At 35.1% G+C, this 12639-nt stretch overlaps 1 protein-coding gene across 3 annotated transcripts in view; it reads right to left on the minus strand.

The window, feature by feature from the left end:
• Arhgap15 (Rho GTPase activating protein 15) overlaps positions 1-12639 on the minus strand; it is a 619786-nt gene that overhangs the window by 585543 nt on the left and 21604 nt on the right. For all 3 annotated transcript variants that reach the window (XM_046463726.2, XM_058585366.1, XM_058585365.1), the window contains exon 2: positions 6035-6213. In XM_046463726.2, coding sequence (XP_046319682.1) covers positions 6035-6199 — 165 coding nt within the window. In that variant the 5' untranslated portion in view covers positions 6200-6213. The remainder of the gene's footprint in view (positions 1-6034; positions 6214-12639) is intronic.

Below are 12639 nucleotides of genomic sequence, written 5' to 3' on the forward strand. Positions count from 1 at the left end.
TGTGTTCCCCACCCCCAGCACATTTTGCCCAAATACAGAATTTGAAAGGGAATATTGAACGAGAAGGTCCACATTAGTGGCATTCCTGCTGACAGCACCTGATATGTCAGTTTGGGGAAGGAGCTATTTTATCCCACCCACCTTGTGCTCCCTTGAAACTGTGAAGCATGAAGCACTCCATTGAAGTACAATTTACCATAATATTAGTTGTCAGTAAATTCAAAGACGGAACTCCTAAAGCTATAAAATGGATTAGAAGCAATTTAAAAAAGAATTAACAAACTCGAGTAAGAGTATACTGTCAACAAACAAATGCTCCATCATAGGACTGTAATTTGGAATTTTAATTACCCCTCTGCTCTGTAACAAAACAATGTCTGAACTGGCAGCGATTTGAATCTCTCACAGGTCATTGAGCATTCTAGTTAATTACTCTATGAATAGCCTGTTTTTCTCCCCTCTGGAAACACGTTTCTAATGGCAGTCAAGGTCTGACAAATGTGTCATCTACATAATTAGCTAGGAAGCAACACAAAACATTAAACATGCTTTGTGCCGACAACTATCAAAACATTTCATTTGTTGTCAATTATTCATTACTTTGTAGGTTCTGAAGGGGTTGTTATTATGGAAATAAGTCCAGATGCTAACAAGGTTAGAGTTTTGGATTCAAATTAGTAATCAGAGGACTAACTTTTAAAAAAATGTATCTCATGTACATTCAGCGCCATGTTCAATCAGTAGGAGATTATAAACAAATTTAGCTATGCTCAAGTTAAAATGGAAACCGCACAGCCACATAGATAAATTCAAGAGACCTGGCTCATTCTTTGAACTAGACTCTACAGTATTGTTATAAACTTTCTGAACCTTTTGGCAAGTCCAATGTGTGCTTGGTAAATACAGTTTAAGATTTTGACAGGATGGTGTGTTGTTGGGTGACAAGGACAAGGAAGGAAATCTCTGGTGGGTTTTGAATCTTCTCCCCTAGGGCATACTGGGTACTAACAAACTTTTTCATCTACTCCTCAAAATGAATGCAAACTACTCTAAATTACTTACTTTAGGTAACCTTTGAATTTTGTGTTCATTTGTTGATATAGTTTTTGCTGTTTCTGAAATCATGTTTCCTTCATTATTCTAATATTGTGTATAAATACTGTAAATTCTAATACTGCATATAAAACTAAATATTTTCTTATGAAAGCAGCACTCCTAATATATAGAGAGGATATAAAAAGATTTTTCAACAGAATTGACCTCTCAGTGGCAAAGAAAATTGCAGTGGAAGACACATTATTGCATAGTCATATCAGAGGCTTGGATCTATGGAGAGTCTCACTCCACTGTCCTCTAGCTTTTCCTTATAAACCAAAATGGCTTACAAATGTCATCTACAATAGTCCAATAAAGATTAGGAACAGAACACTGTCCTTACATTGATGAGATAAGAAAGATTTAACTGCAGAATGCAGCATGTAAGAACAGTTCATAAGGCTTGTTCTCAAATCAGAAAAAAAAACAGAATTCAAATTATATTTGTGTGTGTGTGGAATTTAATTGAGATGATCAGTTTATTTTCTACATAATGTTTGATCAGATGCCTGCATCATAGAGCTAGATAAAAAGAAAAGAAAGAAAACAAATTCTATCAGGGAAATCAAAAAGACCTGTTATCTACAGGGTGTGCAAAATATGTCAGGAAATAATTCTACCCTGAGTGCTGAGAATGCCCAGTTAATAAAAAAAGATCAGGCACTCGCTAAGAGAAAATAATTGTCGGTATCTATATTTTTCAAAGCAAAAAGGCAGTCACATCTTACACTAAATAGGACACATTAAAATAAGCTTTAATAATCTTTATGCAGAAGGAAACTAATCCATTTTCAGATCATGCGATCCACAGCAATAAAAGGAAATCATCAAACTAAAAACAATTTTAGAAATGGCTGCAGACTCTCATTTAATTAACATGCAACAGATCATATATTTATGAGGAAGTCAAAATATTTAGGAAGCCTATAATCCTGTAAGCCTTAATGTGGTATAAAAACAACAAATAAATGCAAAGTGTTACTGTTACACATGCCTGCCTGATCAATGGTTTTCACATATTGATCTATAAATGGAGTTGACAGTCTGTGTTGGCTGCACATTTTCCAAGCAGTGCTATTTTTGCACAAAACCAATACGGGCAATTACCTTTGTTTGAGATGCCAAGTCTTATCAATTCAATGTGATTTAGTGTCATTTTAATTAAATATCAGGATCCACTTCAGGACAATTTATACAAACAAAGCCTCAAACCTAACTATAAGCTTGATTTGGAGTAAACATGGACAAGCCCTACAATCTCATAATATTTCTCAAAAACTCTGCTAAACAGAAGGTTTATATTTTTAGTAGCAATTTTTATGTCTGCCTTTTTGGCTAGCCACAACTTTGGCAAGTATCCTATAATCACAGAAGTAAGAAACAAAAGAAAATTGTTTCCTCTTTTTCCTGATAATGCATTAAAAAGAAAAAATGAACAAACACAATCTGTTAATGGAAGTAAAAGGAGTCTTGTATGTTAACGTTTAGGAATGTCTTGACCTAAGTCTTTATCTGAACACCAATAAAAAGATATTTTCCTGTTCACGACGGCCATGAATGAAGTAATGCCCTTCTGTGGGTTTGCAAGAGGGAAACTGTGAATATTCATACATGTTGCTGCTTAAGACACCAGCATTAAATGCCTAAATTACTCCTGCCTGCAAATCCTAGGTCTGCAGTTTCCTGATTTGGGCTACTTAAACTCTTCATTAATATCTATTCTACACTGTCTAGTAGGCTAGAGCATCCTTCTTATAAATAACATCAAAGCACGTAAACCTTTCACATTAGCTATTTGCAGGATTGCACATTAGCCTTTTTAGCCCTTAAACAGGCGCACTTCACTTGCCCCATTTACTCACAGTCAGCTGTCTGCTTTCTGTTCAACACATTCTGGTAAATAAGCCATTCACCTTTAAGAGGCCTCACTCTGGGGCTCAGGATGGGACAACAAATCACCAAGACCAAAGAGCTTCCTTCCCCACTGAATGCAGCTCTCCAGATCTCTTTTGATAGGCAATTTTCTTACAAACCCTGTACTCCATATTTCCCACCTCTCAACATTCCCCAGGTAGCCAAGTAATCTCTTTGAAATTTGAAAAAAGCACTAATTAACCAAATAAAAATAAGTATTTGGTGTTTAAGGAAATGAGGGCTATCACCTATAAAATTTAAGGGAACACTAATACCTGTTTTACTGAAATGCTTTCCAGCAATGTTTCAAGTTATCAAAATTTATAAATTAAAAGTAAATTCACCTGTGTTTTTTATAGCTCAGGCTTGAGTAAATGCTTATTCTGACATATCAAAATACTTATATTTAGAGGCTCTTAATGCCATATATGAATTTTATACTGTGTTCTAAGTATATAATCATGATAAAATATTTTGAATTGAACAAAATAAAAAAAATCATGAGTGAATGACAAAGTGATTCAATCAACGTGATATCAGAATATTTAATCTCATTTTTGTAATAACATCAATATGAATTATGTAAATAAGATTCTTGTGCATTGTAGAGTTGGAAAAGTCTATATAAGACTTATATAACCATTATACTTGGTGAACAAGTTATATATAAGACATTTATCAAATAGGATGCAAAACATGTGTATGGTCTCTAAGTATGCAATTTTATATGAATTTCTGTTACAACTAAGTGTACTTCACATGAACACGGGCAGGTTAGAAGATATCTCTTCCCACTTCTCCTAAATTCAAAATCTCTTCCTTGACCTCACCCCATCACCCAACTTCTGAAAAAATCAAGTTCTTAGTTTAGCTTGAGCAGATAACTTTAACAGGCTTGTTTGAATAAATATGCCAAAATACTTTACATTCTGTCAGTATCTAGTCAGAAAATTGTGCATGGGAAAAGAGATGAAAAGAACTGAGACAGAAAGAAAATTAGTGCCATGGCAAGCTTTCAATACAGTATCTCTGAGCCAAGTTTTCTTGGTGAAATGACATATCCTCACTAAAATACCCCTTTTATATAATTATGCACTGAGCACACATAACCAAAAGTAACTTTTATTTTTGTTCCTTATCGAGGAATACATATTGCCCAGGCTAAGAATGCGGAAACAAAAGCTGGGATAATTATAGCTAATTTAACTTTGGAAAACTCTTATTCTCTAGCAGTCCAGCATACAACCCCCCAAACTAAAGTTATGTAACAAGGTAATATCAACAATGAGAAACTGCATGATAAAATCCTGCCCAAAAGTGAAAAATGCTAATTTTGTCTCATTTAGCAGCTGGATACAGAAATGCTCATTAGTTTTAAGAGGGTTAATCCTTTTAACTTTTGCATATTGATATGCCAATTATGCCTAATTGTACAAGAGGCATCAGTCAAGGTAATAGTGCATAAACACATGAAAGTTATTAAGTACATCCCAACATGTAATAAAGTAGGTGTTAATTGGTAGCTGAGTTCTGCGGGCTATTGAGGTGGATAATTCATTGAGAGATGGATCACTTGTAATTTCTCTCCATAATTCCTTTTGCAGTCTCATGCTGTGATGTTTTCATGCTTGTCAAAAACAACTGCGGCATAGTGCCTTTTGTTAAACACAGCCAATAAAATATGTTAGGCATCATTAAATATACTTAACTTTTAAACTTTTTCAAAGGTACAATTCTTACTGATAATATATAGAGAGAATCCAATAATTTACTCTAACCACTATCTCAAGCTTATACTTGAGGAACATTTTAGATGCTTTAAAAGTGAAGTCAACTAACAACAGTGTCATGCCTCCCAGCAGACAATACTTTTAAATGAGAAATTGAGTAAAGAAAAATGCATTTTCCATTAGTTACCTTATCTAAAGATGTATTTCTGATTCCCCCGATATAATCACTGGCTTCCTCATGCTAAATGTGTCTACAACACCTGAGGAAAGAATGTTTAAATCCATGTGTTCCTCAAGCTCCTGAGAGTACTCCGGGTTAATTCTGCACTTGAAATTCAAGTGAAAAATGGGGAATAAATATAATCTGTAGCATGCTAGTCAGCAAGTTTATCTCATTTAATAACTCAGTTAGAGAGCTGAATATTTCATAGGCCCCTACGATATTAGCAGAACACTCAATTAATAGCTCACATGTTTCTGCAGGGTGACTGGGACTTACAGTCTGTCCCCAGCTAACCTATTTCTTGCTCTTGTTCTCACTGTGAGAAACAAAATAGATCTGGGGTCCAAAAGAGTGGCTAACATTGCATAAATAATTTTGTAACATCCTATGGCCTCAGCTGCAAGTTACCACCATTATGGAAGAAAATTAACCAGAGGAGACTCATCGCAATCAGTGGGTTTAGTGGCTCAGGATGTGTGCAGGGCCAGGGACACAATTGGCAGTAGAGTTCATCTCTAACTATTTTATTTCAAATTTTCCTAATGACACATTATCTAGACAGAATGGCTTCCTCTCCAAACCTTAACTAGCCACACCATTCCAATCGTGTAAGCCCATTCCAAATCCAATCACAATTTCCACTATCATATATTACTGGGAGATTTTAAGGAAAAGAATTTTCACATGTTTTCAAAGATTTTTTTTTCTCAGTTCATTCTTAGCTAATTTTAGCCTCTGGCTTTTCAACGTGATGTACTGTATTTGGAAGTACAAACACCACATGCTAGCATAACCTCATTATTTTTATGACACTGAAGCATGATAGTAGAAGCCCTTAAAATGAGTCAAAGGTGCTCTTCAGCCTAGCTCCAAATCCACTTTATCGCTTTGGATTAGACCCAGCTCTTCTCTTGCAACTGGGGATATTATTATGACTATAAGTAGGCAAGATAAAATGCATTACAAAAACAGTTTTCTCATGCACATTAGGAAAACAAATAAAACAAAGCTAATTAGCTTTTAAAATTCTGTATGATAAGGGAACTTGGGGTATTTGGAACATTTGACTTACAGGTTCAGTGACCTTCCCAACATCGGTGAGGATCATGGATTTACTTTGGCTCAGCCGGTCGTGGTGGCTGTTGGCATTTTTTATTCTCATTTGCACAGCTCCTGTGCCTTGGTGGGTGGAATTCAGCATCTCCACAGAGGTATTAGAAGTTGTAGATTTCTGCATATTACAGTGTTATCCTGATAAAATATAAAAGCATTATATTATTCAAAATAGTTACTTTTCCATGAAAACTCTTGGTGGGTGCAAGTACCTATGCATAATTAGGATATTAAAATTAAATAAAGGAGTCTCCACTTCTCTGAGTAGTAAATAGAAGGTAACTGCTTTGTAGTTATTTATTCAATGGGATTTTTATAGGTAGGTAGTACTGTAATGACAGAAGACTTCAGAAGTTTGTAGGCGGCCCACCCATATTCAGAATTCCTAGTTCTATTATGAAATTTCTAATAGCATTACGATATACTCATCCTTCTATATAGAAACCATGGTGTCCACTAATCACCTTGAGGACATTTTCTCTTCTCATTCATAATTTCACTGTTCTGTTACCCACTTTACACACAGGCATTACCACAAGCACCATTTTTTTTTTTGTTGAATCAAAACATGTATAAATCAGATCAAATGTAAGAGACTAGAATTGGTGTCAGAGCAAAACAAAGAGATCTCACAGCCCCCACTTCTACTTCCAACATTCACAGGGGAAATTTAAATTCCTTCATCCACTGCCACCTGCCACCTGAAATAGATTTGCTAGCTTAGTGGGGCATAACATGAAGAATATGAAGAGAAAGAAAAATCAACACTGGTGTATATTTACATACGACACTGTTATATTTTTATATGTATATTTAAATATATAATAGTATATGTAATAGAAGGAGTATGATTTAGGCAAAAAAATTCAGTGTGGGCACACTTTAAATGAGCAGCAGTGAGGAAAATATGATTTACAAAAGAAAACAAAGGGAACTCCACTGTGGCAGCACTAGAAGAAGAGCTCTCGCTGCTTCCTCACATCCAGGGTCCTCTCCAACCATCGTCCCTCCCCTAAAGTTCCTCAAGTGGACACATCATCTCACTACAACACAAAATTTGCAATGAAACCACAGCTGATAATTACTAGAAGTGGACATTCATCTTTCCTGATTGTTGGCTCTAAGTCTTGCCTATACAGACTTTGTGTTCTCACTGAGCACCTGTGTACAGCATTGGGCAAAAAGTGATTAACCAGTTACAGAGGACAATGGAAACCAAAAGAATGATCATAATTTAAGAAGACAACCATACTGGTAGCCCTATTTTTGTTTAATGAAATATAAGGCAAGAATTGTTGTAATGGTCAAGGTAATTAGACACTAAAATAAATAGAAAGTATTTTAATAGAAGGAAAGTGTTATAATTAATACCATCAGGCAATTGAATAGAAACTTAGAAAATAAGTTAATGTTTATTAGTTACTATGTGCTAAGCAATGTGTCAATGGTTTAATTATCATTAAACATCTATAAAACAGACATTCAACCCATACATTTATAGAGGTGAGAAATGAGGAATGGACAGACTAATAATTTCCCTAGGGACACTTTTAAGAAAGAGATATACATGCATGTATCATAATTTCAAAAAGGCTACCCAGAGAGACAAATTCTAGGCTATCTATAGAGTAAAAACTATAAACAATAAAAATGATTATTGATGCATACAAACCACATGGAGAAATGCAAACTCATTCTGAAGAGTGAATAAAGGCAGTCCAAAGAAGGAAATGGGAAAAAAAAAGGAAAATATTTATTCTGTACTTACATAGTATTCTAAAATAAATACACCAGCATGTGAGAAGGCTGACCAGTGATTGCTCAGGGATAGGGTACAGGCAAGGATGGATTACCTTAAATCCAAGAAAATGTTCAGGGGTAATAAATATATCCATTATCTTAATTGTAGTGGTTTCCCAGCATATGCATACATTAAAATGAACAATTTGTACACTTTGAATACTTGCACTTTATAGTATTCAGTTACAATTTACAAAACTGTTTACAGGAAAATTGTTTTAGGAATTCCTTAACCAATTTATTTTGCTCTTATTTTCAGTTTTATGTGCTTATATGAGTGATATAAAGTCTACCTAATTGAGTATAAAAGAGATTTTTTAAAAAGTATTAAATAAAAATATGAAGGAACAAGTATAAAATTTTAATTTATTCTAGAAAAGGTTTTTTTTTTTTTTTAATAGAAAATTTCGGGTTCTCTTCTGAGTGCATTCAAGACTTTATCTTCCATATGACCCAATACATTCAAACTCTAAGTGTGGTGTTTTTATAATATTAGAGGTACTCGCTCAGGCTGAAGCCACTATCTTCTGACCAAGAGCATCAAGCCACCATATTTACATACCCGGGGCATGTGCCATTTATAGGACATGTTGCTTCCTCTTCCTCTGAACAAATTTCAGTGTCAAATATTTGCTTTCTTGTATTGATTCTATGATCAGCCCTGTAATTTGCTTGGTGATGTGTTACTGTTAAAAGGCAGGATTACTTACAAAGCCTCTTATCTGGCTTTCCTGACTGTGTTCTTGGGGACAGGCTGCAGAAAGATCTTCCTTCTTCAGAACTTTCTGTCAGGCTGATTTCTCTGCCTACCACAGTGTCAATGTTATTTTTCTTATCCTCCTCACTCTTTCCTCTAGCCATGATTTCCTTTTCCATCTGACCTCTTTCTCACATTTAGCTGATATCCCGCTGCACTTTCTTCTTTTTATTCACTTTCCACACATAGTACATCGTCTCCACTGGTCTGCAGGGATACATTCAAGAACCCCAGTGGATGCCTGAAACTGTGAATAGTACTGAACCCTATATGTTCTAAGCTTTTTCCTGAATGTACATAACTATGATAAAGGTAATTTATACAGTAGACATACTGAATGATTACAATTATAATATATTGTAATAAAAGTTATGCATTTATAGTTTCTCTCAGACTTTGTTGTTGTACTATACTCACCATTTTTTCTTGTGATTATATGGGATGACACAATTGTCCAGGTGATGAGAGGAAGCAAGGTGAATGGCATAGATATTGTGATGTAGCATTTGGTAACTATGCAAGGCTTGCTTGTACACTATAATACTGCAGTGGTTGATGTGATAACAGAGGTGGCTCTAAGAAACTAATGGGAACGTAGCATAAAGAGTAAAGAGACACTGGATCAAAGGAGGAGTCCCATTAGTGGAGAAGACAGAGTGAGCAACATAAAATTTCATCATGCTGTCTGAGCAGCACACAATTGAAAATTGTTTATTTCTGGAATTTTCCATTTAATATTTTCAGACCATGATTGACTGTGCATAACTTAAAGCACAGAAAGCAAAACCAAAGATAAGGGGAGACTACTGTATTTTGTTCTACAATGCCATACACTTGATACTACTTCATAATTGCTCTTATGTTTTTTTTAATATTTGCAGGTTTCTAATTTTTTACAGAGCATTATATTGCTCTGAAAAATTCAGAAAAAAATGACATAAAATCCCTTCAATCAACAGAAAAAAATTACTCCTTTAATATTTATTGAAATTATCCTAAGTGGCAGGCACCATCAGGTACTACTGTCTTAGCATTTGAAAAATCATCTCTTTTTTTTTTTTTTTAACCAAATGCCCTTGAATTTGCTGAGGGCAACAGAGAAACAAATCAAAATTAAATGAGAATAAAATTGTGCCCAGATGAGAAGAGGAGCCATGGCATCCAACTCAGGTGGAACTGGGAAGTAAAGAGAGAGAAAGTCTAAAGTCTACAGGAGAAGATCAGACCATACTGGAGCTAAGTCAGGACAGGTGGGGCATTTTGGGTAGAAGACTTGACAATGCAAAGGAGTGCCATTGCCTGTGGTATTTATTATAAGCTAGCTATGAAAATGTCATAAAGGAAAAATTATGTAAGAGGGAAATTAAGGAAGAATGATCTGATGGAATTCATGGAGCACATGCTTTGGACTCTGTGTGGGTGAGTCTGGTCCTCCTGCTTGCCCCTTCTAGCTAAAGGACTGATTGAAAACACCCTACTTGTGATCCAACTGGTGCTATGAGAAACTGGTACTCTAGACTTCTAAGGGAGATAATATAGGAAGATGGCTCTCCTTGGCATAATGTACACATATCTCATTAAATTTATGGAGAAGCAAAACTCCACTGCAGGATAGAGGGAGATTCAGGAGGACAGAGAGAGGATAAAGGAGGATAGAAATGTGACAATATTAGAAGTAAAGCTATACTAGTGGCTGTGGTACTTGTGACTACTGTACTTGTGGGTTCAGAGACAACTTATTCTCATTCGTTCTACTATGAACCTTTCATACTAAGTAGATAGGGCTATTTCTGTGCCATATTTTGCATGTCGTATTTGAATCCTACATGGAGCCCTTTCTCTACCCTTCTCAGTTTCTTACTGCCTACATCCTAACCCTCTCTTTCCTCTACCAGGCACCTTGTAGTCCCTTTCCATATCTGCTGCCAAAGCCCCACTCATTTGGGCTTCATCTCATCTACACGGATGAAATTTCTCAAATTTCCATCATCCATTCCTTATCTGAATCCTTTAAAAATACCCATCCTATCCATGAATTACATAGACGTAATCATACTGATTTGACAACTTAACTCAATGTTATAAAAGATTAATCAGATGTCTGCTTAACTCTAAAGGAAAAATTTACCTAAATCTCAAACTGGAAACTCTCTGGGTATATGGAAGAAAGTTCTCAAAGTAGAAGAGTCAATGAGTTCACTCTGTTAATGACCTTAAGTAATGCTAGAGGAGGCAGCATGTGTGACTGGGGAATGAATATTAGCACTGCATTCTAGCAAATGATGCCTCCTGGGATTGGGTGATGTGGTATCCCTGACACAGTGATCTTACATTTGAGATTCATGAAATAAATTCATAGGAAACATACTGCATAGCAGAGCCTGGTCAATATTGACTCAGAAGAAACTCTCACACCCAGAGTCCATTTTGATTTAGCTCCCAACTCCTAGGAATGGCTATGCTTCCAAGAACATTTGTATCAATTTCAGGCTATACACAAAAGGGAAAGAAAAGCCCTAATTCTGTGAGTCTTTAGAGTGTTTTTGTATTAATCAAAAACATTCACAAAATATTAAATCATATGCTGTTGTTTCACCCACATTCCTCACTGACCCTCAGTTTTCTAGGGTTAGTAAAGTGGATTGTAAAATTAATATATGTTTATACTTACCTTTATGCAACTTGGTAACATGGGGTATATTGTTCAAGTTATATCAACTGTAAATTTTATTAGATCTGTCTACCTATTCAATAGTCCCTCTTTTTCTCTCTAGAACATGTCATACATTCATCATCATCATTATTGTTTTTGGTAAATACCATCAAAAATTGATGCCTTGTATGTTTATATTCTTACAGGAGAGACTCAGAATATTGATGAATGACTAATGAAAATATTGAAGAATTCGCTTATTTTGCATGTGCCTAAAATAAACATTGATTTTAAAAACACTCCAAAAACAAAATGTCTGAGTTAGAAATTGAAATGTAAATCACTTAAGCCTAGCTTCACTGTTTCTCTAGACTTCCTGATTTTATATGTACTCAGAGAAGAGTAAGAATAGCCTGCAATATTGCACTAGTTCCACTTTCAATCCTGTTTTAAAAACAGGAAGCAGTTATGAGAGTGCACAGCATTAGAGTCACACAAACTTTGGCTCTGCGATAGATTTGGTTCAGTGGTATTCTGGGCTCCATTTCCACAGTCACACTGCAAATGCACAAATAGGAGTGAACATGATATTCTAACTAATCATAAATTTCATAGCTGTTCTGCCGATTATTTGTTGCACTCTGTTAATTGCACTAAGGCTCCACAGCTTGCCCCTCTGAGTTTGAAAGTCTATTTTTGACATCTCTTTTTCATCATCAGTATTAAAAGTCAAAGTGTATTGGGAAATTTTGGAGTTAAGAAAAAATAAATAGGAAGTATGATATAATTTCCTGGTTCAAACAGAGAAAACTGAGGCTCAGAAATATAGAGCTTCTTCCCCAAGCTGCCACAGCCTGCTCGAAGTAGTCCCGGGACAGCACCCAGAGCCTGAAGCCCCAGATATCCTTGGTTTTGTTATAGACTCCAAAGTTAAGTGGAAACTATTCAGGGAAATATAAGATAAAAAGAATTTCAAAGAAAATCTGGCAGAGATCAGGGTGATGAAATGATCATGGAAGTCTTTCTATTTAATCATTTATAGCATTCCTGTGCTGTTTAACAAAATAACAGAGACTTAATTAATGTTTGTTGATTATATAAATGAAAAACAAATATGGAAACTAGTTAATACCAGTATATGTAGCCTAACAAAAAGTGTCAATGAGTAAGTTTATTTCTTCTTTTAAAAACATGTATAACTTATCCTTGACAATATTTTCAAGGTTCAATGAACTATGGATATTTTATAATATGTCAAAGGCAGAAAGAAGCAGTGCCTTTCATACATTATGAGACCAATATAAAGTGTTCTTAGAGATTTGTATAAGCTTTAAAAATGTAAAAATTCCATATT

Source organism: Marmota monax, unplaced genomic scaffold (genome assembly GCF_021218885.2).
Source record: "Marmota monax isolate L192 unplaced genomic scaffold, Marmota_monax_Labrador192_F-V1.1 WCK01_AAM20220418_F8-fsc00034, whole genome shotgun sequence".
Taxonomy (NCBI): domain Eukaryota; kingdom Metazoa; phylum Chordata; class Mammalia; order Rodentia; family Sciuridae; genus Marmota; species Marmota monax.